The 23,902-nt window shown below is 45.3% G+C and overlaps 1 protein-coding gene across 2 annotated transcripts in view; it reads left to right on the plus strand.

Annotated features, from left to right (window-relative positions):
* The window catches only part of SLC18A1 (solute carrier family 18 member A1), a 128,554-nt gene extending 115,894 nt beyond the window's left edge, over positions 1 to 12,660 (plus strand). For both annotated transcript variants that reach the window (XM_029603874.1, XM_029603875.1), the window contains 5 exons: positions 4,823 to 4,874; positions 6,071 to 6,134; positions 9,159 to 9,278; positions 9,943 to 10,076; positions 11,466 to 12,660. In XM_029603874.1, coding sequence (XP_029459734.1) covers positions 4,823 to 4,874; positions 6,071 to 6,134; positions 9,159 to 9,278; positions 9,943 to 10,076; positions 11,466 to 11,579 — 484 coding nt within the window. In that variant the 3' untranslated portion in view covers positions 11,580 to 12,660. The remainder of the gene's footprint in view (positions 1 to 4,822; positions 4,875 to 6,070; positions 6,135 to 9,158; positions 9,279 to 9,942; positions 10,077 to 11,465) is intronic.
* Positions 12,661 to 23,902: the final 11,242 nt, after the last annotated feature.

The following is a 23,902-nucleotide window of genomic DNA, read 5'->3' on the forward strand; positions in this document are numbered from 1 at the left end:
CACTGCCAGTTATATATAAAGTTATTCGCTATGGTTAGCCATATAACTTTAGACTTAACCAGATATATTCTTTTTGTTAATATATCTGGTTAAGTTCGGTTCCATTAAAAAAACAAAACAAAACAGCATGGCTTGTCCTGCGCCTCCTGCCCACCTGAGTTGCCAAGGCCCTACAGGGCCAAACTTTCAACGCCCCCAAAATGGCACATTTAATCTTAAAAAAAAGTTATTGGGGTTGGGCAGCCCCCCAGGGTCCCTCCCCACAACACCCACCCCAACCCTTTCCCCTTCTCCGTGCCCCATACCTTTATTTCAAGTTGCTCTCCAGGACCACAGTAGCTTCCTGCTAGGCTGCTATGATCGTAGTAGCCCAGCAATGGCAAAAGCATCACCAGAAGTACTGGTCCCGGATTGATAGGAGGTTACCACTATCCTGGAGAGCAACTTGAAATAAAGGTACTAGTCTCATTCAGTCCCACACACTTAAAGTGTGGAGTCAGACACTGGTTTATTTGGAGAGGCTATGTCCCCTTTGGCTCCTATTTATGGGAATGCAAACATATCGGGACTCACCTTTGCCCAGGTCTTCCAGGAGTGGAGGACATATGGTCTATTTTGTCTTACTCAACTGTGGGAGGTCGGGGTTTTTTGAATCTCTGAGCCAGGAGTTTCACCTACCTGCACACACACATGCTTATTATTTATAGTTACGCCAAGCTCTGGTGCATGTTATGGATCTGTCTGTCCCTCTGTGCTCTTTAACTTTCATGGAACATTTTTTAGGTGAGCCCGTCAATGCATCTAAGGGTATTACTGCTATCTGGTAAATTTGGCACAGCGATGTCTCCGTCGTTAATAAGTGGAATGTAGACTTGGGCATCACTTTAAATGCTAAAAAGTGAAAGTTTATTTGGTTGACTACCCACCAGAGTTAGCTAGGTATGAAATGGTCAGCTCTGATGGTCTGGCTCCTGCACAGAACATAACATATATATCTGAGTTTTATTCCAAATTGTTCCCTGGCTATGACACTTTGTGTTGGAAGGGTTGTGGCAATAGGGGTACACATGTCCATATGTGGTGGCAGTGCCAGGGGATATGACACTTCTGGGCGGCCGTCACACAAGAGATTGCTGATCTTCTAGGCTTCTCTATATACTTTGCACCACTAATGGGGTTATTGGGCAGAAGGGAGGGATCATTGGTTCCCACAAACACAGGCAACTAGTGGTCTAGCTTTTGTTAGCTCCCTGAGTAACCATTGCAACATTTTGGAAATGCCATCCCTGTATAGATCATTGGCATGCTCAGGTCCATGAGGTTGCTGACACTGAATGATTACGTTATGCTTTGAAACAGGAGCAGTTTAAATATGCTGCTGTCTGGGGAATATATCATCATTCCTAGGGATTTACTTTGTAACACATAAACCTTCCCTGTGGTTTATTAATTATATTCATCATACATAGAACGTGTTATTGCTAGTGCTATTCTTTGTTATGACTTTTTTCTGTGTCTTGTTTTGTGTACCAAGGAACATTTATAAATAGTTTTTTAAAATGCCTTCATTTTAAGTGGAAAGCTCTTCTCTTTCAAATTCCACACGTCTCAATGTATGCAAACGTTCCTTCCGGTAGAGGTATCAAAAAATACCTCACCCCTGCGTGGACCACACCTTGCCAAGGGCAGTGCAGATTGAACCTGCGGCTCAGGAAGTCCAAGTCCAGGGAATTCTACCCTTGAGCCGCAGAGACAACAAGAAGCACATAGCCTCACTGAACCCGCTACTGCAAACAAAAGGTTTTATAATTCTTTGAACTATTTCAATAGTGACAGGGCTTCTAAACCAACTTACAAGTTGCCCTGGAAACATCAAGAAAAAAGAAAAAAACCACTTCTAGCACAACAGATCCTGCTGAAATGCTGCCATTCACTAATTCCAGAAGCAACACAGACATAAGACAGCCAAGACGGAGGATCTCTCTATGTGAAGTGCGGGGAATACCCAGTCCAGAACAAGCAAAACCTTAATGATATGAAGCAAGGTAAAAGAATCATCGGACCCTCAAGTACCCAAGCATCCAAAAGGAAGGAGCCAATGTGATAGCAGTGTACCAGATAAACCATATTCCCTATGGCCGAACTTTGTCATTTTTTTGTTTTTGAATTAATTCCTTCTTTCCCATAGATATCAGTAAGATGGGGTGAAAAAACCTGGAATAGATCAGTGGGCCAAACTCTATCCACCTGGAAATGCCTCTTGCATCATCTCCTAACTCCGAAGAACTAAGAGACCCAGGATACAGAAGAAGCTGGCAAGGCAAGATCATGACCCTCCTGCACTGTTCCTAGAGGAGCAGTTACAGCAGGAATCATGACTCTCCTGCACTGCAAGAAACAGCAAGGAGGCATAAAGCCCCTTCATATTTCCATGGCTCCAAAATGGCTGCCATTCCGTTGCAGAATTCACATTCTCAGCAGATACCAGCAGACCAATAACCAAAAGTGCCAGCTAATGCAGGTCCTCTCCCAGGGCTCCAAAATTACTGCCCCTGCTGCTTCCCATGAAGTGGCAAAAACCTGCTGAACCAGCCATCAGCCTTCAAAAAGCAAAATAACTGCAGAAAAAGTCTTCAGAGGGATAGCCTGTTGATCTAGTGTAGCAAAAAAGACAGGAGTCGAATGGCACCTTATAGACTAGCCAACTTATTGAGACATGAGCTTTCAAGGACAGTATCCACTTTGGCAGATGCATGAAGTCATGTACAGGAGATGGGTAAAATATATACGGAACAGGGAGAAGGCATTGGATTAGGCAGGACCTGGTGGGGGAGAGAATGTTAATAGCATTATAGCATAGCCTACTGACAACTGAGATAAGTGTGAATAGACAGAATGATCTGATAACAGTTAAGTTCATAGATGGTTGTAGTGAGTCATGAAGCCATTATCTCTGTTCAGACCCTGGGTGATGGTGTTTAATTTTAATGAGTTCCAGTTCATTCTCATAACTGCAGCGAGCACTCCTCCCTGCAATCTTCAGATGCAGCCATGCTGTCCTGCTGTTCCAGTGACTCACACCACCATGGACAGGAAACAGGAAATAAAAATAACTCATCAGAGCTGGGGCGATGTTCACAGATAACCGCTGGCTGGCTCCTCTGAGCACCTCCCAAAGGCCTTTCTTTTGTGCCTGAGCAAATTCAGCTGTGAAATCCAGGCGAAAGACTCCATTCCCCCACCCCTTTTTTTTTGTTGGGGGGGGGGGGGCTGTAAGGAAGATTTCAATTACCAGCCCCTTTAGGCAGCCCCCTGGGAGGAATGGAGAAAACTTTCATCTCATGAGCCACCTTGATCTCTCTGCTAGGATCGTGCTCAACTGTGGGAGGAAGGCCTGACTTTTCACCGCAGGAATAGCTCTTGCCCCAAATTTTCCTTTCTGTCCAGTCTAACCAGACCTCAGTTCCCAGCGTAGAATGCTCGCCTGCCATCTGTTGGAATACTGGCAGGCTGAGGTCTGCATGAATGCATAGAAGGGGCAACTTCAGCGAACCCTGTTGATCTCTGTCTCCATGTGCCAGGTGGGAGGCCATAACCCATTCTTCTGGACCGGTCTGACTGGATGAAGGGGAAATATTACTGCTCTGCAGGTCTCTATGTGCAGTTCTGGAGATCACATTTACAAAAGAATATTGAGAAGGTAATTCAAGGAGGGCCAGCAAAATATTACATGGCCTGCACTATAGGCCATACAGAGGGAGAGTGAAGGGGCTAAGGATGTGCTCTCTAGAAGAAAAAAAATGGAAAGGAGAGATACAGTTCAAACATTCAAATATCTAACTGGCTTCAATAAAGTACGAGAAGGAAGCATTGTCCATAGAATAAAAACCTCAAGGACAAGAGGTCATCACATGAAGCTGCAGAGAGGGAAGCTCAATAGGAATATGAGAAATACTTGTTCATTGAGAGGAAGCTGGGCACCTGGAGCAGATTTTCAGCAGAGGTTTCAGGAGCCAAGAGAGTGCTAGAATGCAAGCATGAAAGGGAGAGACACAAGGGGATGGACCATAATGGTGGGAAAAGGACAACCGCAGACTGAGAAACAACTGTGACAGTGCAAATGGGTAGATACATACTGACTGAGTGGACGAAGCAGTCCTTCTCTCCTGGTGCTTTATTACTGGAGCCTACATAGTTCCTGTGTTAGTGCCAGTTCTCCCCATCAAAACTGGCCTGGAAGAGCATGAACTCATTACACTTTGGCATTTATGTAGGCTCAGGGCCTGGCTGGTACCTGCATGGGGGGGGGGGGGGGGGGGGGCATCAGCAAACACCAGGTGCTGTGGGCTGCAGAAGGCAATGACAGACGGCAGGGGAAAAGATCACAGGTCCCGTGGTGGAGCCCCGATTGTCACAGCTCTGGCTTTGAAAATGGGAAATCAGCTGCTGTTCTACAGTACCATTAACTTTTCTTTAAACACAATCGCCTTCCAAAGGGCACCTAGCACAGTGAGATTTTCAAGTTATTAGAATCTGGGTCACACGGGACACCCAGGTTTTGGGGGAGTTGTATAAGCTGCTTTGCCAAATGTTGCCATAGGTTTGGGAAAGGGCTTCTCTGCACGTGCCACATTCTAACATGAAGCCTCAGCAGGGCTGGGGACATTTACCGTAACTCCCTGCTGCCCGCATGGTGGGAGTTTCTGAATAACACAGCGTTTGCACTATTGCATATGAAATCCAGTTTGGAAAAAGACATTTTCCCCATTCAGTTCCTGTGTCACGGATCTTGCATCTCCTGTGTTTGCTTCCTTTACCGCAGGTGGCTCTGCTCCATGATTGGAATGATCGTAGTGGGAATCAGCCTTCTCTGTGTAAGTACAGCAGCAGAGCCGGATGCCAAAACAGATATGATCACAGGCGTACAGAGAGAGAGAGAAACTGATAGACAGAGAGAGAAACAGGCAGGAGTTAGAGAGAGACAGACATAGGGACAGAAACACAGAAGGAGAGCGGGCCCACAGAACACAATGGGTGACACAGAGTGGCTGAGATACATAGAAAGGAGGAAGCAGACATGCCAGGCAAAAGGGAGAGGAGATTATCCCTACAGACAACTATTGAGCTGCTGCCTAATTAAATTAATGGACATAAAGGTTAAAAACTACTTAATAAAATCAATGAAGTGTGCCAGTAACTGTTGCCTTGTTCCTGTTTTAAACCCTTCTGCACAGATGCAGTGTTAGACAGTATAATATACTTAGCAACGATTATAGGAAAAGCCTCTAGCTGAGAACTAAGGCAATAAAGATAAACAGGAACTGTTCGGGGTGGGCATTCATTTTGAAATAAACAGGAAAAACACAACAGAACATCTTGGGTTTTTTTATTTCATTTCAAAAAATAGCAGGCATCCGCCCTGGCCTGGTCTCCCATCACTGCTGCTGCCAAAAAAACCTCACCACCTAAATTTAAAGAGTGAAACCCTATCCTTCGAAATGCCTCTTACCCCTTCCGTGGGGGCCTCTGAATTCCAAACGGGGCAAGAAAGCTCCTCAGCCACTCCTGCCCGCTGGGTCCTGATTGGAGAATGGCACCAGCCAGCCCAGTCCCTTCTGTCCCATGGGGACCAGATCTGAAAATGGCGCCAGATGGCCCTGAGGGACTTTGGAGACTCTACAGAAGGGGGTAACAGGCATCTAGGCGGTTGTGCAGAGGGGTGGGTATTGGGGCAGGCCCAGAGAGGTTTCCAATTTTTTTTTTTAATTTAGGTGGCACTGAATTTTGTTTCAGCAGAGCGAGGGGGAACCCAGCCACGTAGTTTTTTCCTATTTTTTTTTCCTGTTCCTTTTGTTTGTTTATGTCATTTCAATTAAATGAAACAAACAAAAATAAAAGACAACAATTTTTAAGGCACACCCTGCCTTTGGAATATCGTCTAAATGAGTCCAGGGCAATCAAGCAGGTTCATTAAAGAAAAAAGGTGTTGGATCCATGGGCAGATGAAAACAAGGGCCACAGAAAGGGCCTTTGACAAAGCTAAAAGCTCTCCTTCTCCTTCTCTTCCAAGGTCCCGCTGGCTCAGAATATTTATGGACTCATTGGCCCAAACGGTGGGCTTGGCTTTGCCATAGGTAAGCTCCATGGGCAGCAGGTAAATCTGGGAGGTAAGGGATGACAGCGACACCCAAACCTGTTTCAGGTCGATCCAGTAAAGTTCAGTTGAAGATTTCTCGTCTGTAACGAGCTCGCTGCGCACAATTCGGACGCGTAAGGCAAACCAGCGATACAGTCTCCAGTTTTGCGCGTCCGTAGCGCTTCTTAAAACAGACGCGTAACCCTTCCCGCACCCGGCATGTAAATGAACGAATTAGCTGTATAATGAAGGAATTAGCTATTCCCCTCCGATACCGTAACGGGCACTCAGGTTCTCTCATTAGTAACGCACTGTTTTGCCGCGGCCGTAACGTGTTAGTTTACCGCCTCCCCCTAGTAGGAGTTAGGACTGTGAGTCTAGTAACAAATCCATCGACACCGCTTAAGATACTCAAAAACAATAAAACACAATTTTAAAAAAAAGCGATACAGAGATGATCGAGAAAATGTAATGATGTGGGACACATAAACCTGTCAGAAGAAAAAATAAAAATTTTTAAATACCTGTCGGAGGGCCGCGTGGTTCCAGGCGGCCGGCGGCGGCGGGAGCCGGGTGGTCGCGTGTTAAATCTAGGCCGCGGGCGGGTGGGCGCCTGTTCCAGGCAGCGGCGGCGGGGGGACACGCGTTAGTTCGAGATGGCCGGTGGGCGGCGGGTGGTCGCGTGTTAAATCTAGGCCGCGGGCGGGTGGGCGCCTGTTCCAGGCAGCGGCGGCGGGGGGACACGCGTTAGTTCGAGACGGCCGGCGGGCGGCGGGTGGTCGCGTGTTAAATCTAGGCCGGGTCCGCAGAGGCGCACATTCATTCACTGCCGGTGGGGGCTGCCGGAGGCAGCCCCCACCGGCAGTGAATGAATGCGTGCCTGTGCGACCCCTGCGATTCGGCGCTCACGGCGTGACGTCACGGCATGTGACTGCCTTGAGCGCCGAATCGCAGGGGTCGCACAGGCGCACATTCATTCATTCACTGCCGGTGGGGGCTGCCGGAGAGGCAGCCCCCACCGGCAGTGAATGAATTCATTCATCCAGGCGGAGGAGCCGGCTGCTTTCGCCACCGGCTCCTCCGCCTGGATGAATGAATGCGCGCCTGTGCGGACCCGGCCTAGATTTAACACGCGACCACCCGCCGGCCGTCTCGAACTAACGCGTGTCCCCCCCGCCGCCGCTGCCTGGAACAGGCGCCCACCCGCCCGCGGCCTAGATTTAACACGCGACCACCCGGCTCCCGCCACCGCCGGCCGCCTGTACCCACGCGGCCGTCTGAAACTAACGCGCGTCCACCCGCCGCCCGGAACAGGCGCCCACCCGCCCGCGGCCTAGATTTAACACTCGACCACCGGCCCCCCGGATCCCGCCGGCCGCCTGGACCCACGCGGCCCTCCGACAGGTATTTAAAAATTTTGATTTTTACACTTCCTGGTGCCTGTCATTTCAAATGTCATTTGAAATGACAGGCACCTCTCCCCACCCCCTGGGACAGGCAACTCTCCCCACCCCCTGCCTCACCATGTACTGCATGAAGCCCCTTCTGCATCACAATGGGCTGGATTCTTTATTCTAAACACATTTTTTTCCATAAAGGTATAATATGAAACAGCAAAATATCCTTATAGCATTATCATTTTAATTAAACGCATGAAGATCTTATGGGTTTTTTTAGAAACGTTAGAAATATGGAGAATAACTTAATGACGGTATATAAAAATTCCTAAATAAATAAATATGATAGATAATTTGATGCTGTGGATACTTGCAGGCCTTAATGATGGTCATTTCAAATGTCATTTGAAATGACAGGTACCAGCGCACCCAGGTTAATGTATAGGCGCTGTATTAAGCGCCTATACAGTAAAATGGGTTACGCGGGCATAACCCTTCCCTACCGCTTTAAAGCCGTGGCATGCATTTGCATGCGATTAGAGGAGAGTATCGGGGAGTTAGTGAAGAGAACTGTGCGTGCGGGGAGGAAGGGTGCGCCTGACACTACCTGACACTACCGCACTGTTTCTACCGCGGCCTTACTGGATCGACCTGAAAGTGATGTGCTTCTTTAGGGTAACAAGGCCAAGCATGACAGAGCGCATTAAAATTCTACTGCTGGCAAGTTGGAAGCCTCTGCAATACAGGCCGAGGTTTATTTATAGATACGGCATTAACATAACAGTGTCTGACTTATAATGTACTTCAGGCATAAACAGGTTACTTCAGTCACTCATGGTTGGGCAAAGCTTAAATCTAGTCCACTGTGGTTTCCACTGTAATTCCTTTCCAGGGATAAATATAGTGAATGCCTGAGACACAACTTCTGTTTACTGAATGAACACAGACCTTCAGCTCATGGGTGTTTCACCGGGATCCCACACCATCACTTGGCTTCCTAGCCATCTAAATGCAGAGAACGTCTTCCTGGCATACTTTTTGAATCCCCTGAGGATCAATTTGGAGCCTGAGGGCTGTGGCCATAGATCAGACTATCAGTAGTCTGAGCCTGCATTTCTCAGAGCCATTCTCAGGCTCTGCATCCTGCACACCAGCCCTGACCTTAGCAGACCCCGATTCAAGGCCAGCTGCAACACCTTTTGCCCTAACAACTGGATAGTGCCAAATCCATGTAAACAATCTGATTTAGGGTCATCTGGATACTTAGATCTAGTGATGGTTCTTCCTTCCATTCCCAAGGCATGGTATTCTGTGAGTACAATATTCCAAGAGTTCAGGAATAAACAGTGAGTATATATTATCCCATGTCACAAACTCTTAGATTCAAACTCACTTCACCATGTGGGAAAGAAGTAAGACAAACCCAGTCACAGAACAGTAGGGAGTTGGGGTGGGAAATTTTCTTTAAAGAGAGACCCGTATGGAGGAGATTTCTCATTGCATCTCTGAAGTCTGTGCCAAATGCATCCGGATGTCTGGTGAAACTCTCGGGGCGGACGAGCCCTGCCTGTTTCTGTGCTCCTGCTGTCACTTTTCTTATCTATGTGTCTTTGCTTTGGGTTCAGGGATGGTGGACTCTGCTATGATGCCCATCATGGGTTATCTCGTGGACCTGCGCCATGCATCCGTCTATGGAAGTATTTACGCCATTGCAGATGTAGCTTTCTGCATGGGATTTGCGATCGGTAAGAACTCTCCCCACCCCCTGCCTCACCATGTACTGCATGAAGCCCCTTCTGCATCACAATGGGCTGGATTCTTTATTCTAAACACATTTTTTTTCCATAAAGGTATAATATGAAACAGCAAAATATCCTTATAGCATTATCATTTGAATTAAACGCATGAAGATCTTATGGTTTTTTTTAGAAACGTTAGAAATATGGAGAATAACTTAATGACGGTATATAAAAATTCCTAAATAAATAAATATGATAGATAATTTGATGCTGTGGATACTTGCAGGCCTTAATGATGTCATCCCCAAAGAAATATCAGTGCTCCTTTAAGAGAAAAGCCTAACATATTTAGAGATTTAAGTGTCTGTGATACATTTAAAGTTTTATTCAGAGAGAAAACTTAAGTTATTGTATTTGCTATAAAATAAAAGGGACGGTGTAGAACTTCTGAGTGCTCCTGTGACACATTTGCCATGAAAGAGAAGGATCTTTGTAAGCGGGTTGATCTTTTAGGGCTGCCCTTCAGGGTCTGTGGTGGATGGGGTGAACCGGCATTCCTACTGCCATGTGGGATAATTCCTCATGCCCGGGCCTCAGACTGTCCTTCCTGGCATGAGTCAAAGTAGGAGATTTTTGATGGTCATTCTTGCATTTGGTCTTTGGCTCACAGGTCCTTCCTCGGGAGGTGCCATTGTGAAGGCCATTGGTTTTCCCTGGCTAATGGTCATCATTGGAGTCATAAACATCACCTATGCGCCTCTCTGCATCTATCTGCGAAGTCCCCCTGCTAAGGAAGAGAAAATGGTCAGTGCTTTCAGGAACTTGAACTGACATACAAAGGGGCTTGAAGTAGCACAAATTGGGAATTTGGAGCAATCATTAAATTGCTGTCAAGAATAGATTTCAAGGCTGTCACTGATTATAGTAACTATTATTATCTAAGTTTTTAAAAACAGAAGTCCAAGCTCAGCCTATGATAAAAAGAGTGTCTCTGCTGCTAGACTGTCCTATGACCTATGCTGTATTTATTTATTGCATTCCACTCAGAGACAGCTTTTAAGAGCTGAAATCTCCACCTCAGGTGGCAACTCGTTCTGGTTATTAATACTTAGGATAGCATTTCCCAAATTGTGGGTCGGGAACCCAAATGGGGTTACAAAACCTTACACTGGGATCACAAATGCCTCAAATGGTAGTGATCTTTGGGCACCAGCAGCATTAGTAATGGAAGTCAGCGTGGGACCTGTGAGCCGGACACACTCAGTTTCCATGGTAGCAGGAAGCCCTGCTCAAAGAGGAGTCAGGGCTATTGGAGGGCCTATGAGCTTGCACTGGATCTGAAGTGCCGTGCTGACATTCATTACTAATGCTGCTGCCACTTGCAGCTTACAATCAGGCTTGGATCCAGCCATGAGGGGAGTTAAAGGCTCAGTGAGAGTGGGCTGGGGGAGATTACCATTGCTCCTCACCTACCACAGAGAAAAATGTTGCCCCCATCATCAGTGTACCTTCTCTTCCCACTGGTTGTCATCCAGCTTTGGCCCGGGACCCATAGGTAAATGTTGCCAGGGGGATTTTTGGAGGGGTTGTTTGAAGGGAGTGATCAGATGTAGGTGTGATTCGAGGCTCGGGCAGAGAGAGATTTGTCTGTGGATGGTGATAGAGGGGGAATGACAGAAGATCGACTGGGAGATGTAAGAGAGGAGGCAGTGGGGATGAGGGGGATCGCCTGAGCAGGATGTGAAAAAAGGGTTGGAAGGAAAGAGGTGAGGCTGGGCGGTGAGGTAGAGGGGATGAGAAATGGCAGTGAGGGAACTGGGGATGGAGTAAGAGGGGAGAGATGACAAAGGATGGGCTGGGGGTTGTAAGAAGAGCTTGGGGATGCAAAAAGTGCTGGAAGGGGTGAGCGAGAGAAGAGCTGGGGGATAAGGAGGGAGGTTTAGAGAGGAGGTCCTCTGGAGGGGATGGAGGATGAGAGAGGATCAGCTGGAGCGTGGGGAGGGGCAGAGGGGGATCACCCCCCTGCTGATTTGTTTTGGCAGTCATCTGGGGCTCATGTGAAGTTTCAAGTGCTAGAATGGGGTCGCATTGGCTAATGGTGTGGAAAGCCCTGGCTTAGGAGATGGTTACTTTGCTGACTCTCTCATCTTGATTCTTTTTCTTTCTTTTTTTTTTTTTGTTTTTTGCCTACAGGCCATTTTAAGTCAGGAGTGTCCAATGCAAACAAAGTGCTATACCACGCAGAAATCCCAGCGGGAGTTCCCGCTCTCGGACGGCAGTGATGAGGAGCTGGGGAGTGACGAGTAGCCGCTGGTGGTGTCACCTTCCCTATTTCAGATGGAGTCATGTTTGGAGAGCAGCCGCGTGCATACCTGACGCCCACATAAGCAGGGAGCATTGTGTCTGCCTTCTAAAGGTCACAGCCAATCCCAGAGCACGGAATTCCACTAACACTATGGGTCCCAGAGAAAACCAGATTCTTTGCAGACTGTGACAGCACTTATTAGATCCACAGGAGCTCCCTTTAAATGTGGATCCAATGAAAGGCATCACAGCTCGCAAAGAACCCAGCTGTTAGAGCAACTCCATAAATCTCTCTTGATAGCTTAAACCAATGACATTTAAGGTTTTACAAAAAAATGCAACGTGAATGATACATGGACAAGAAATGTTAACAAATACCTGCCATTTATAAAAGAGCACAGATAAGTAAGGCTGAAGGTTTTATAACTAACAATCCAAGCTTTAGTAAAGCCAGGTCTTGCGATCAGATCAGAGAAGTACAAGGCAGGAAGAGTCCTGGGTCTCCTGGATGCTGATCTCAGCTCTCCATGGGATCTTGGGTGAGTCCTTATTTACCCATGCCCCAAATTTCTAATGCCAGCTTTACCACTGGGGCCTTGGGTGACTGATGGGTCAATATATATATAGATATATATTGTGCGATGGGCACTATTTTCTCTCCCTTCCCTTCCTGCCATTCCATGGATCCTTCCACCTCCCATCCATTTTCCTTCTCTCTTAGCTTTTTGCATCTCTAGTTTCTTTATTTTGGTAGGGCAGTTGCACGCCTGCACCTGTGCACAAGCATCTTCAACAGATCTGATCTGGCCCCCTAACTTAAGTGAACATCCCACCACCATCACCCCCAATACCTACATTTAGCTGCCTAGTTTCACAAAAAAAAAATGCATTCCATGTGTCAGACACTCCCAGCCAAAGCGCAGAATCTGTAACCAGGGTCTGAAAGCAAAACCAATAAAAAAAAATGCACTTAATGTATTAGTTTTGGGCTCAGAATTGAACAGTACTTATTGTAGAGTACCAGATTTTGCAATGAAATGCTTGGCACGATTGATATCTCAAAAAAACTGAAAAAATAAAAACCGTGAGACCTCATATATGTGTAGTAAATGGCATAGTGTGCTCAAAGCCCAGTGAAGACAGATATGGTTGAATGTATCTCTATCTTGCAAACCAGGCCATGTGCTACAATAATGAAAACGTGTTTCTTAGCATCTGACTGGGGCATCTCAAGCCCAGTGTGGCAGGAGAAGTGTCTCAGAATTCAGCAAAGCTTGGGACAAGCAGAGAGGATCTCTGAGGGAGAGGAAGGGACTATAAAGCTGAGCAGGAGATGTGGATGGGCCCATGTGAGCTTTACCTGCCCTCATGTTCTAGGTTTCCTTGTGAAAAGAGGTAATACAGGATGAGAAATCACCTCCAGCTGCGAATGGCTGCATAACTGAGGAAAAGCTCCAGACATGAAGATGTTAATGGACATGCTCTTTGGTTTCCAGCTGCTAGTTTTCTACTGTTTGGGGTCTTTTTTTTAATCAAAGAAAGCCAACCTCTGAATGTCTGGAGCACATTTGAATTACTGCCAAACTGTGTACCAATGTAATAAGGTGTACTGGGCTGTGTGCATATATTAGCTCACGTTTGTGCATACAGCTTCAATCCCAATGCAACAAGGAGTTTAGTACACAAAAAAAATGTACACACAACGGTAAGTAAAATTGCTTTCCTCCATTGAAATCCCATGTTAATCAAGGCATACTAGTGCAGAGAGATGCGGAGGCTTGACTTGTGTTTTCTTAATACTGGAAATGTAACTTCTAGTCAGAGGTGGAGTAACGTTTCTGGGCCTAGTGCTGGTCTGTGGGGCTAAACATGGCGTTCCTGTGCGGGGGTGGAGGCGGGCCTGCACCGGGCATTTGTGCACAAATCATGGTTTCTGCACCTAAAATAGGGTTGGTGCACAAAAATGTGTGCACCGTAACATGGAATAGACTTAGTTTTTGGGTACTTGCCAGGTTCTTATGGCCTGGATTGGCCTCTGTTGGAAACATTTCCTCCTGTGCTGTGGTTTGCAGTGCTCCTCACTTGAAAAAATATCTGGTTTCAAAACTGACACTGAAATACAAACACCTGAAGTCTTCATTGCAGCATGAATGTTGATATGGAGGGAAAATTTCGCCCCTGAGCAGATTCCCCATATCTTTTTATTGCTTATGTCAGAGCTTCACACGAATTCAGCAGCTATTTGTCCATTTCAAAGGGAAGTGCCTTTGCTTTTCTTGCGGGTAGGTGCGGACCTTTTCCTTGAGCCTGGATCTAGTCACATCTCCACAATGGGTCTCTGGATTAAATATTGACACATTAGCTGCATAGACAGAGGCAGCAGGGCGTTATGATCCAGAAACCCACCCCGGGCTGACAGGTCACGAAACCAGGCCAGATGCTGAAACCATTGTGCAGCTACAGATGTACATTACATCCCTGCTTGCATCTCCCAGATAAAAGGCAGCAAAGCCTAGTGATTACAATCTAGATCTATGATCCACAAGTCCTCGCACATGTATTCAAGACTCCCCTCAGGCACTGATTTGCTGTGTGACCTTCAGAAAGTCATTCTATCTCAAGCCCTCTGTTCTAATGCTCTTTGTGTGACTTTCGGTAAGTGACAGTTATCTCTCCAAGCCTTGGTTCTAATCCTAGATCTGTCATTGATCCTTTGAGTCCCCTTCAGTGAGTCACTTTACCTCTGTGCTTCTGGAACCCAGCAGAAAACAAGGTATTTCATTTAATCTGGATTTCCTGCTCAACAAATTAAGGGTCTAATTTACTAAAAACTTTTTTTTTTACCATAGATACAGAGCAAGAAAAAAAGCCTTAGTAAATCAGGTCCTAAATGATTATTTAAAGACCTCCTAGTTATTAGGGTTAAACATACATCTCTTTATATAGCTTAAATAGTTTCAAGGTCATGCTTTTTTGTGTCACTACTTGGCCGGCTATGTTCTTTTGAGTGAGACTGGTTGGGCCTGGAGTTGTCTGATCACATGTGGCCGGATAACTTTAAACCTAACAGACAGTGGTTTACCTTGAATACGTCCCCTATAGCAAGAGGGCGAGAGCTGCCACCTGTACCTCCAATGTGTCCAGAGCCAAGCCCTTAGGGGGCCTTCTTGCAACCAATACAAAATCTATGGAACCAAAGGGACCTCCCCAGGAGCACACTGAAGCAAAGCACACCAATTCTCAAAAACTCTCCATATGTGAACAAAAGCCAAGGAGGTGAGAAAGGTGCCCTAGCCTTCAGGAGAGTGACCACCACAGCCTGATAATAACCTTTCTTTACTAAACGTGCCCTCTCAAGTATCAACCATAAGACAGATTCTGTCTGGATCACTGTGAAACAGTCATTCCTTTGCCTCAAAGCCAATGACTGAGTTCTGCCTACCACAGTCGATGTGGCCAATCTGGAGCAACTAGCAACATTAGTTCTAGATGACAAGCAACCTTCTGAAGGACCCTGCCTATCATGGGCAGAGGGAAATGCATATAGGAGTGTCTCAGTTGGCCAATCTTGTATTACAGCATCAAGTAGTGACTGGGTACTTGCCAGGTTCTTGTGGCCTGGTTTGGCCTATGTTGGAAACAGGATGCTGGGCTTGATGGACCCTTGGTCTGACCCAGCATGGCAATTTCTTATGTTCTTATGTTCTAAGTCTGGATGAAAGAGCATCCCTCTTTTGGCCAAAAACTCGCATGCCTTTTCATTCTTACTAGCCACCAACAAATTCAGGTCTGGCAGACCCCAACTGGAGACAATTAGATTGAAGGCCTTTGAGGGAGAGATAATTCCCCCCCAGGTCTACTACAGGATGACTGAAACAATCCACCTGCACATTGCTCACGCTGCTATGTAAGACACCACCAAACTCATCTCCACCCAATGAGGAAGCAGGTCATTTCCAATGATACTTAAGGACTTCTGATGCCTCCTTGTGATTTATGTATACTACCACTGTGTGTTGGATATCACCTTGACTGCCTGCCACAGTATCCAAAGCATAAAATCCATGAAAGCCAGCCAAACCACCCTGGCCTCTAACCAGCTGTTGGACCAGCTCACTTTCTCTGGGGTCCACTGTCCTTAAGCAAACATCTCTTGACAGTGCAGCCCCCAGCTTGACATCACATCACAGTGATGCAGATCGAGGGTCACCAAGTCCACTCCCCATTCTCCATGATTGTAGTCTATCCACCACTACCAGTTTAGTCTCGCTGACTCCAGCAATGTCAGATGCCTGGAATAGGGTGGAGGCTAGGGATTCCACCCAGAAGGCAAAGACCTTGTGGTTTGCATTGCTCGTCACTTGAAAAATATCTGGTTTCAAAACTTTCTGCCACTGAAATACAAACACCTGAAGTCTTCATCGTAGCATGAATGTTGATATGGAGTGAAATTTCTCCCCTGAGCAGACTCCCAGTATGTTTTTATTGCTTATGTCAGAGCTTCACACAAATTCAGCACCCACAGCACTGGGTCCAACATTGTTGCCCTGGCTCTGAAAACCCTGCAGGTAGGACCATACTGTCAGATTCCTGGCCGAACCAAGCACCTGGATTAGACCACACAACTTCTGAAATCATTGTCCGTTAGATGAGCATGTCCCATCTTCGCATTGAATTGAGCTCCCAAATACTCCAGCGTATACGATATTATAAGATTTCCTTGGAGAGACTGACAAACTACCCCAACTCCTGTAACACTAGTAGTACACGCCGTGTAGCCGATAGGCTGTGCTGACATGACTTCATTCTTATTTATGAAACAGCCCCACTGCTGAAAGTACCCCCGAGATCCCTGGGGAGCTGAAAACCGCTGCACTCCCCGGGTCCCGTGCCTCATAGCGATGCGGCACAGTTGTAAATCTTTCCCCCCAGAAGCTACCTCCTAGCTCCACATTGCACGCAGAGTGTGGGCTTTCCCCCCACTGTCTGCCTCCACAGCCATACTCCCCCAAATGTCTCTCAAAATACTGCTGCCACTGCCGGCTGACCAAGTGACTTACTCGAGCCTTCTCCAGTCAGCCCAGACTCCCATCCGCAACCCGCAGTGACCTCGTATTCAGGTCGCTGAAGCCTCCTTTCTGCCTTTAAAAAATAAAATTCAGCTTTATTAAGCTGCCATAAGCAACAGGGCAGGCTGTCTCTTATTTTTTGTTTCTTTTTTTTTTAAAACAGCAGCTAAGAGGCAGAAAAGAGAGGAAGGGAAGGGGGATAAGGGGGGGAGGAGAGGTACTAAGTACTCATACTGGTAGCCCTCTGGCCCTTGGCAATGCTCCACTGAGAGAGTGTGCCTTAAGCTTTTACCTCAGGAGTTGCTAACAGCACTGCTAAACCCTTTGGATCAGGGCAATGATCAACTGAGGGAGAGAACTCATCTTTTATCTCTGGAGCTGTCCGCTAACTCTTCTTGCTGTTCATCCAGCATAACTAGACCAAAGCCCACAGCATGGGATACTTGTCCACCATCTGCTGGAGACAGAGAATACTAGCAGGCTGGGGTCAGCATGGATTTATATAAGGAGTGGCATGAGTGAGCCCGTTGCTCTGTTGCCATCTGTTGGTTGGCATGCATAATCTACTAGCATGGCCTGGTCTGACTGGATGAAGAGGAAAGCGAATTATTTATCTTTACACTTGGATTATAAAAAGGGTCTACGTTCAAAAAAGACAGAATCTGTAGTAGCCTAAGCCAGCCAACATAGATAAAGTAATTTACAAAGCACTGATAAATGGAACCCGATCATGGCCACTGCAATCTGTTGGTGGCGGTGAGTTCATAAGATAAGTGAAGTGTATATGTTATAAGTGAATATCATCAAGGCATTGTTCCTGCATCTGTTGCCAGTTGATGTCAAAGAAAAGCAAAAAGACATTTCATGCTCTTTCAATATTGAAAAAAGTCAGTTTTTTAATATGCAATTTAAAAAAATTAAAAAACAAACAATGTTTTCATCTTTTGAACTTCATTTAAAGGGTGGCTAGATGGCATTGATGATTAAAATAAAGGCATAGTTACCATGATTGGTACTAGAGCCAATATATGAAATTGCCACCTTCCATCTATAAAAATGTATACATTTAAGGGTTATTCTATTGAGTAATATCAATTGAGAAGTTATAGAGACAATTAACTGGGAACATTAGTAGTTGATTGGTCAGTACAAAATAATATAAGGCATACTTTACGAGTGCTACACAAAGGACCAAATTCTCTAATGATTTGACTGATAAGAAGACATTATATAGGATTTTACACTTGTATCTTTCCAACCCCTAAACTAGGTTACATAATTGTCAAAATTTCTGATTGGCTTTCTGTTATGAACAATCTGAATGGCCATTTGTTAATTTGCTCTTGCTCACTTGCTTACTTCTAGCTGCAGTGTCGCATGGTCTTGGTCCATTCTAAATATTGTTTCTGTAACCCTGTGGCCCAATTCTTTTCTGTTAATGCAGCATTTTTATCTAGCCTCTCCTGTGGCATTTGCCTGTTTAACAAAAACAAAGCAAAAAGCTGAAGCAAAAATGTTATAGAGTCTTGCTAGTAATTATAAAGCTACTTATGATAAAAAAAAAAAATCCAAAAACTTAGGAGAACAAGAATAATGACTTTGTACATCATGTAAAAAAGTGTTCACTGCCTCTTCACCACCTTTATCACAAGTCATGGGGCTTTGTGCACCTACTACACACGGAGCTCTCAGCTCCTGATTCATAGGAGTGCAAGGGGACAGTATTGAGGGTGCTCAAGCACTCACAGCACTAGCACCTATGCCCAGTAGAATGGTGGGATCCCCAAACTGACTGACAGTAAATGGCCTTTAAACTATTACTATTGCTGGAGGTTAATATTTATAATATTAAACCATATATTTGTAAAAAAAAAAAAAAAAAAAAAGCATGGGGTGGGCTGGCCCAGTGACTGCAGCATGCTACAATACAGAGAGGCCCAGAGAAAGGATATTACACGCCCTAGGCGAACCTTCTGCCTTGCGCCCTCCCCTCCCTGGTGCAGGCCCCGGCTCTGACATCATTTGCGTAGACAGGCCTCCTCTGTTACACACACTTAGGTTCCTTATCTCATTCACATACGTACCCTTACACAGACTCCCTCCCTCTCCTCTTGTACACACACAATCCCTCTTGCTTACACACACACACAGGCGCTGCTCGTGGTCCACTGAGACTCTACTTCTCTCAGCCATGAGCAAAATGGGCACTGCTTGCAGTCCACCAGGTGGCTGCTTCTCTTGGCCACAAGCAGGATGGGCACTGCTCACAGCCTGCTGAATGGCTGCATTTCTCGGCTGTGAGCGGGATAGGCTCCACTCGTGGTCCGCTGACACTCTACTCTTCTTGGCCGTGATTGGATGGGCTCCACTCGAGGCCCCCCCCCCCTCCCTCCAAGGCTGCTCTTTGCCACCCCCCCCTAATGGTTGGCACCCACCGACTGCCTAGGTCACCTATTGGGATGCGCCGGCCCTGAATTAAATCCTAGATGGGATCTTCCCCATGATGGGTGGGCAGAGACCTGGGATGCTGCAGAGGCAGAGTTTGCAGTCTATGGGAAGGGAGTCATGATGATGATGATTATTATTATTAAGGGTGACACCTGGAGGCCAGATTTAAGGCCTATGATACAGTGTTCTGGAAAGAGCATGGTTCCCATTAGGGGTGTGCAGATTTTTTTTTCCCCCATTTAATGTTTGTTTCTTTTTTGTTTTAAATAAATGAAATGAAACAAAGACATTTTTCAACAAAAAAATGTCTTACCATGGTTGCTCCCCCCTTGCTCGTGGTATGCTTAGAAATGACACAGATACACCCAGGCTGGTGCCATTGTTAATATGTTCCATTCAAAACGGTGCCAGCCAAATCCAGACCTAGGCCAGTGCCATTCTGGGAGAACGACGGGTTCAGTTTGCCGGTGCCATTTCTAAGGTCCTGTGGAGAAGCAGCCACTGTGGATGGCATCTTCTCCGTTAAGGAAGGGCTGCTAAGAGAGTTTGGGGGCAAGGGAAGGGTAACAGGAGGGGTTTTGTTTGATGGCAGTGGTGGTGAAATGTTTGTTTTAGAAATGAAATGAAACAAGAACCAGGGATTCCTCCTCTTTTTTCCTCCCTTCCTATTCTGGTTATTGCAGCAGCGGTCTTAAAGCTGGGAACTAGGGATGCACATTCATTTGAAACAGAACAGGAAATTTTAACAAAATGTACTTGAAAATGAAAGTTTCATGGCGTTAGATCCCTGCCCTAGTTCTGACTGAACTGGGAGAAGAAGGACAAATAAAGAAATACTGGCCCTATTATTTAAAAAAGCAGCAGGGGCTAGACCACTGGTATCGGTTTAGTTCCTATAACCCTATCTCAGATTACTACAGGTCCTAGAGAGTTAGTGGACAAGTTCCAGGTTGGGTCTCACACAGCGGATACATTTCAATAGATTTATTGATCTTCTATGCCTTTTTGTACTTGGTCTCACAAGACCTTTAGTCATGAATCATTTTTAGGAGGGGTTGAGAATAAGCAACAGATGCTCAGCCGACTCCTTTTTTTAATTTCAGAATTTTTATGAAAGCTAATTTCCTGTTCTTTATCCTCTCTTATTTACCAATATTAAAAAGACAATTATTATAAGCCAGGCACACGCACAGTCAGTTGACACAGGTACATAAACACAGCCAAGACACGCTCAAACGGACACACAAATACAGTGCACCCAACACCCACCCTATATATGTACACACAGAAACCTGTAGATAGATACATACACAGATGCACAATACACAGATACACACACATATTGTACCACTTCCCTTAACCTGGGGGAAGCAAACTCATGTCAAGTGCAGCTTAATTACTAGGGAGTTAAAATGTGGAGTCACACAAAACATTCTGTTTTATTCATCACACCTTACAATCTGAGACTAGAAACAGCACGGTCTGTGTGCATATGGAAAACTAGCAACTAGACTTCATCTAGTGTTCACTTCATCACTTGTTCCCAATCCCAGCAACTAATGTGGCTGCAGATGGAGTGGATCAACTAAAACTGTAGGCAGAGCAGCATGTGAGGCACAGCAGCTAACAGGCACCCCAGTAAGGAAAAGACACTCTTTCTCTGCCATGCAGTTACCCATTGCAGGAGGCACTGGCCCTGTTCATGTGCTCCCACTGTGACAGGAGTTTGAAGTCTGCTCTGCTCCCACAGGGACCTATGTAATAAGGTGCGCTGAAGCTGCCACTGGTTTGTACGTGCGTTTTCCCACGTAAAGCCCTATACAGGGATGTAATAAAGGTTTTGTGCACGGGGAAAAAACCACATATGAACGCGCTTACAGACCCACAGTTTTTCCCGCGTGAATGCATGCAAACGTCATGCAAAGGAGGCGATTAGCTAATCATAGGCAATGCAGGGTGCCGCGCTAATGCTGGAGTGGGGTTTTTTACCGCCATGGTCAGGGAACGAGTTAAGTGTCAGCGCTGACTCGGGGAGGCCTATGTCGGCATCCGAGCGTCCTGAAAACCTCCTAGCTGAGCGCCTATCTCAGCTTCAGAGTGGCCAGCTTGGCTAAGCACTTTTTCTCGGCATCTGAGCGGCCAGCTTAGGTAGACACTTCCCTGGGCGGACAGATACACGGCCAGAAGAGTGGCAAGATTGTTAATTAACTCACTTCCAAACTGAGCACCTTTCTCACTGCTATGCCAGTGTGAAGTAGCAAGCTAAAATATTTGCCAGGTCTTCTGCAGCACAGTTATTTGAAATATTAAAAATACTTTCCAGGGTCATACTTTCTCTTAATAGGGAGATCCTTTCGCTCGCTTGCTTTTATGCTCAGATTATCGGCACGGGTTTTGAGCGCGGATGCATGCGGCCACTTATTACATAGGTCCTTAGTGCACTCAGGTACGCGCACTTTTCAGTATGTGCGCGGATTTCTGGGCGCAAATCATTTGCATAATTTATGTTTTTTACCTCCCGCGGAAGCGGTAGCTTCAGCTGCGCGCGGTGATCAAAAGCCACGCTCATAACTAGTACCTGTTTTGCTGCGGGTCTTATTACATCGGCCCCATATTCTGCCACTTGTTTGACCAGGTGGCTGTAGCGGTACCGCCCACGTCTAAACCAATCAGGATGCAGAGCTCAATGAACTTTCAGCCTTGCAGTAACAGTTTGATGCAGAGCATTCTGATACTCCAGCTGCAGATGACATAGCTACCCACCTTGAGGACAAAATTCATGCCAACTTTACAACGTATAGCTCTACTACAGCAGATGATAATCAGCAGTCTGCAACGGTTTTGAAGGAGAATTTCTCCTTAGTATCAGCCTCTGAAGTCTTAAGATATCTTACTGCTATTAAGCTAACATATTATGTTTTAGATACTTGTCCAAGGTGGCTTATGAAGGCAGCTAAAGGGGCTACTGCCCCCTATTTAAAGATGATTATATCAACTTCTTTGCAATAAAGTGTAGTTTCTGATTGTTTAAAGACAGTTGTGGTCCCTAAACTGGGGAAAATAGTCATTGGATCCCAATGTAGTAATTATTTATTACCCTGTATCCACCTTTTATGGCTAAATTAAGTTATCTAGTTTTCTGCTCTGTTTTCTGAGCTTATGTTTTACACTGTTTCTTGTAAAGGCTTTGCCTATATATCCTTGTTGTAAGTTATCTGTAAACCGGCACGATGTGCAAACGGTTGCCGGTATATAAATAAAATAAATAAATAAATAAATAAATAAATTGCTGGACAAGGCAGTGTTAGACTGGGCCTCACAGCTTTAGAAAGGCAGGTAGTTCTGGAACACGCCTGTTATTTACTTCAGATTTTTTGAGTCAACAGCTAGATAAAGGGAAGGCACACCTTTTCTTCTTTATCTCTTTTCTGACTACTAGCCACTTTAAACCATTAAGAATAGGGTTCTCTTCCTCAAAGTGAGTACAATATTGATCTCTGCTGTATAATATTTATATGCTGCTGCTACCTAAACGGCTGATCTCTTTGGGAGTGCAATTTTATTTTTATGCTGATGATGTCTAGTTGCTTTTTTCTAATTGCTGCTATTCTCTCCATCCTTTTCAGCTGTAAACCCACCTGCAGATTGTAAGAGTTTCAATGTGTCAGGCTAGGTTAGCACTTAACATGAATAAAACGGAAGCTATGTAGATTGGTTGCTTCCCTATGCCTTACAATTTAACTGCTTTTAAGATGGAAGACGGGACAAACACAATTCATTCTGAGATTCAGTGCCTTAGGTGTTTCATCTAAATGTGAATCTCTCAGTGATGACTCAGCATTTAGCTGAGATCACCTTTTACAAATTAGAGATGGTTAGAAGATTAAGCCGGTTTTAGGCTCTTGCACAGTCACGGGTAGATCACTGTAAATTGATGTAGCTCAGACTTTCTAAGTCCTTGCCTTTCCTGCAGTTGGTTCAGAATGCCACGGCTTGATTGATCACTGGAGCATCTTACTTACCATGACCATGTTTCTCTCAAATTACTTAACCTTCATTGTCTTCTCATTCATTGGAGAATCCAGTTTAAGATCAGGACTCTGGTGTTTAAAGCATTTCATGTTACAGCCCCGGAATGTATTTGCACTGCTATCTGTTTATGCTCGTTCACATTTGTTGAAATTGCAGGGGAAGATGCCTCTGACTATACTGTCGATTAAGAGTTGTCACTTGGTTGAAACTCGCTCCAAGGCTTTTGCAGTCCTTATTTTATGGAACTCTCTTCCCTCTGAATTATGGCTTTTAGAGTGGTATTTATCTTTCAGAAAGAAATTCAAAGCTTAGTTTTTTGTTTTTAACAGGCCTTTCCATTATAAATCTCTTGAGCCCTTTTATGTAAAAATACTGGTTGTGCTCTAGATTTTTTATTTCTATATATTATTGGATTAATGATTTGTGTAATTATGATATATGCATATAATGATATATGTTATTATATTATTCCCCACTGAGCACAAGATCTTCTGTTTAGGGAGCTATAAATCTTTTTAATTTAAATAAAGTAAATCCACATGAACATTTTTTTTTTTTTAAATCCACCACTTAACATTCAAGTGAAAACAGGATTGCCGGTAGCAGAATGCATAGCAACAGGAGTTAAATAAGACATTCCACCCAGAACAGGGGCCTACTTTCCAGGATGCAAGTGTGCATATGTTCAGTTTGTATATACTGTATGTGCAGACTGTAAAAAAAACTACCTCTGTAATAATCCTTAAGCTCCTTCCTCCCCCACATACTAAAAATCTG

Source organism: Rhinatrema bivittatum, chromosome 5 (assembly GCF_901001135.1).
Source record: "Rhinatrema bivittatum chromosome 5, aRhiBiv1.1, whole genome shotgun sequence".
Lineage (NCBI taxonomy): Eukaryota > Metazoa > Chordata > Amphibia > Gymnophiona > Rhinatrematidae > Rhinatrema > Rhinatrema bivittatum.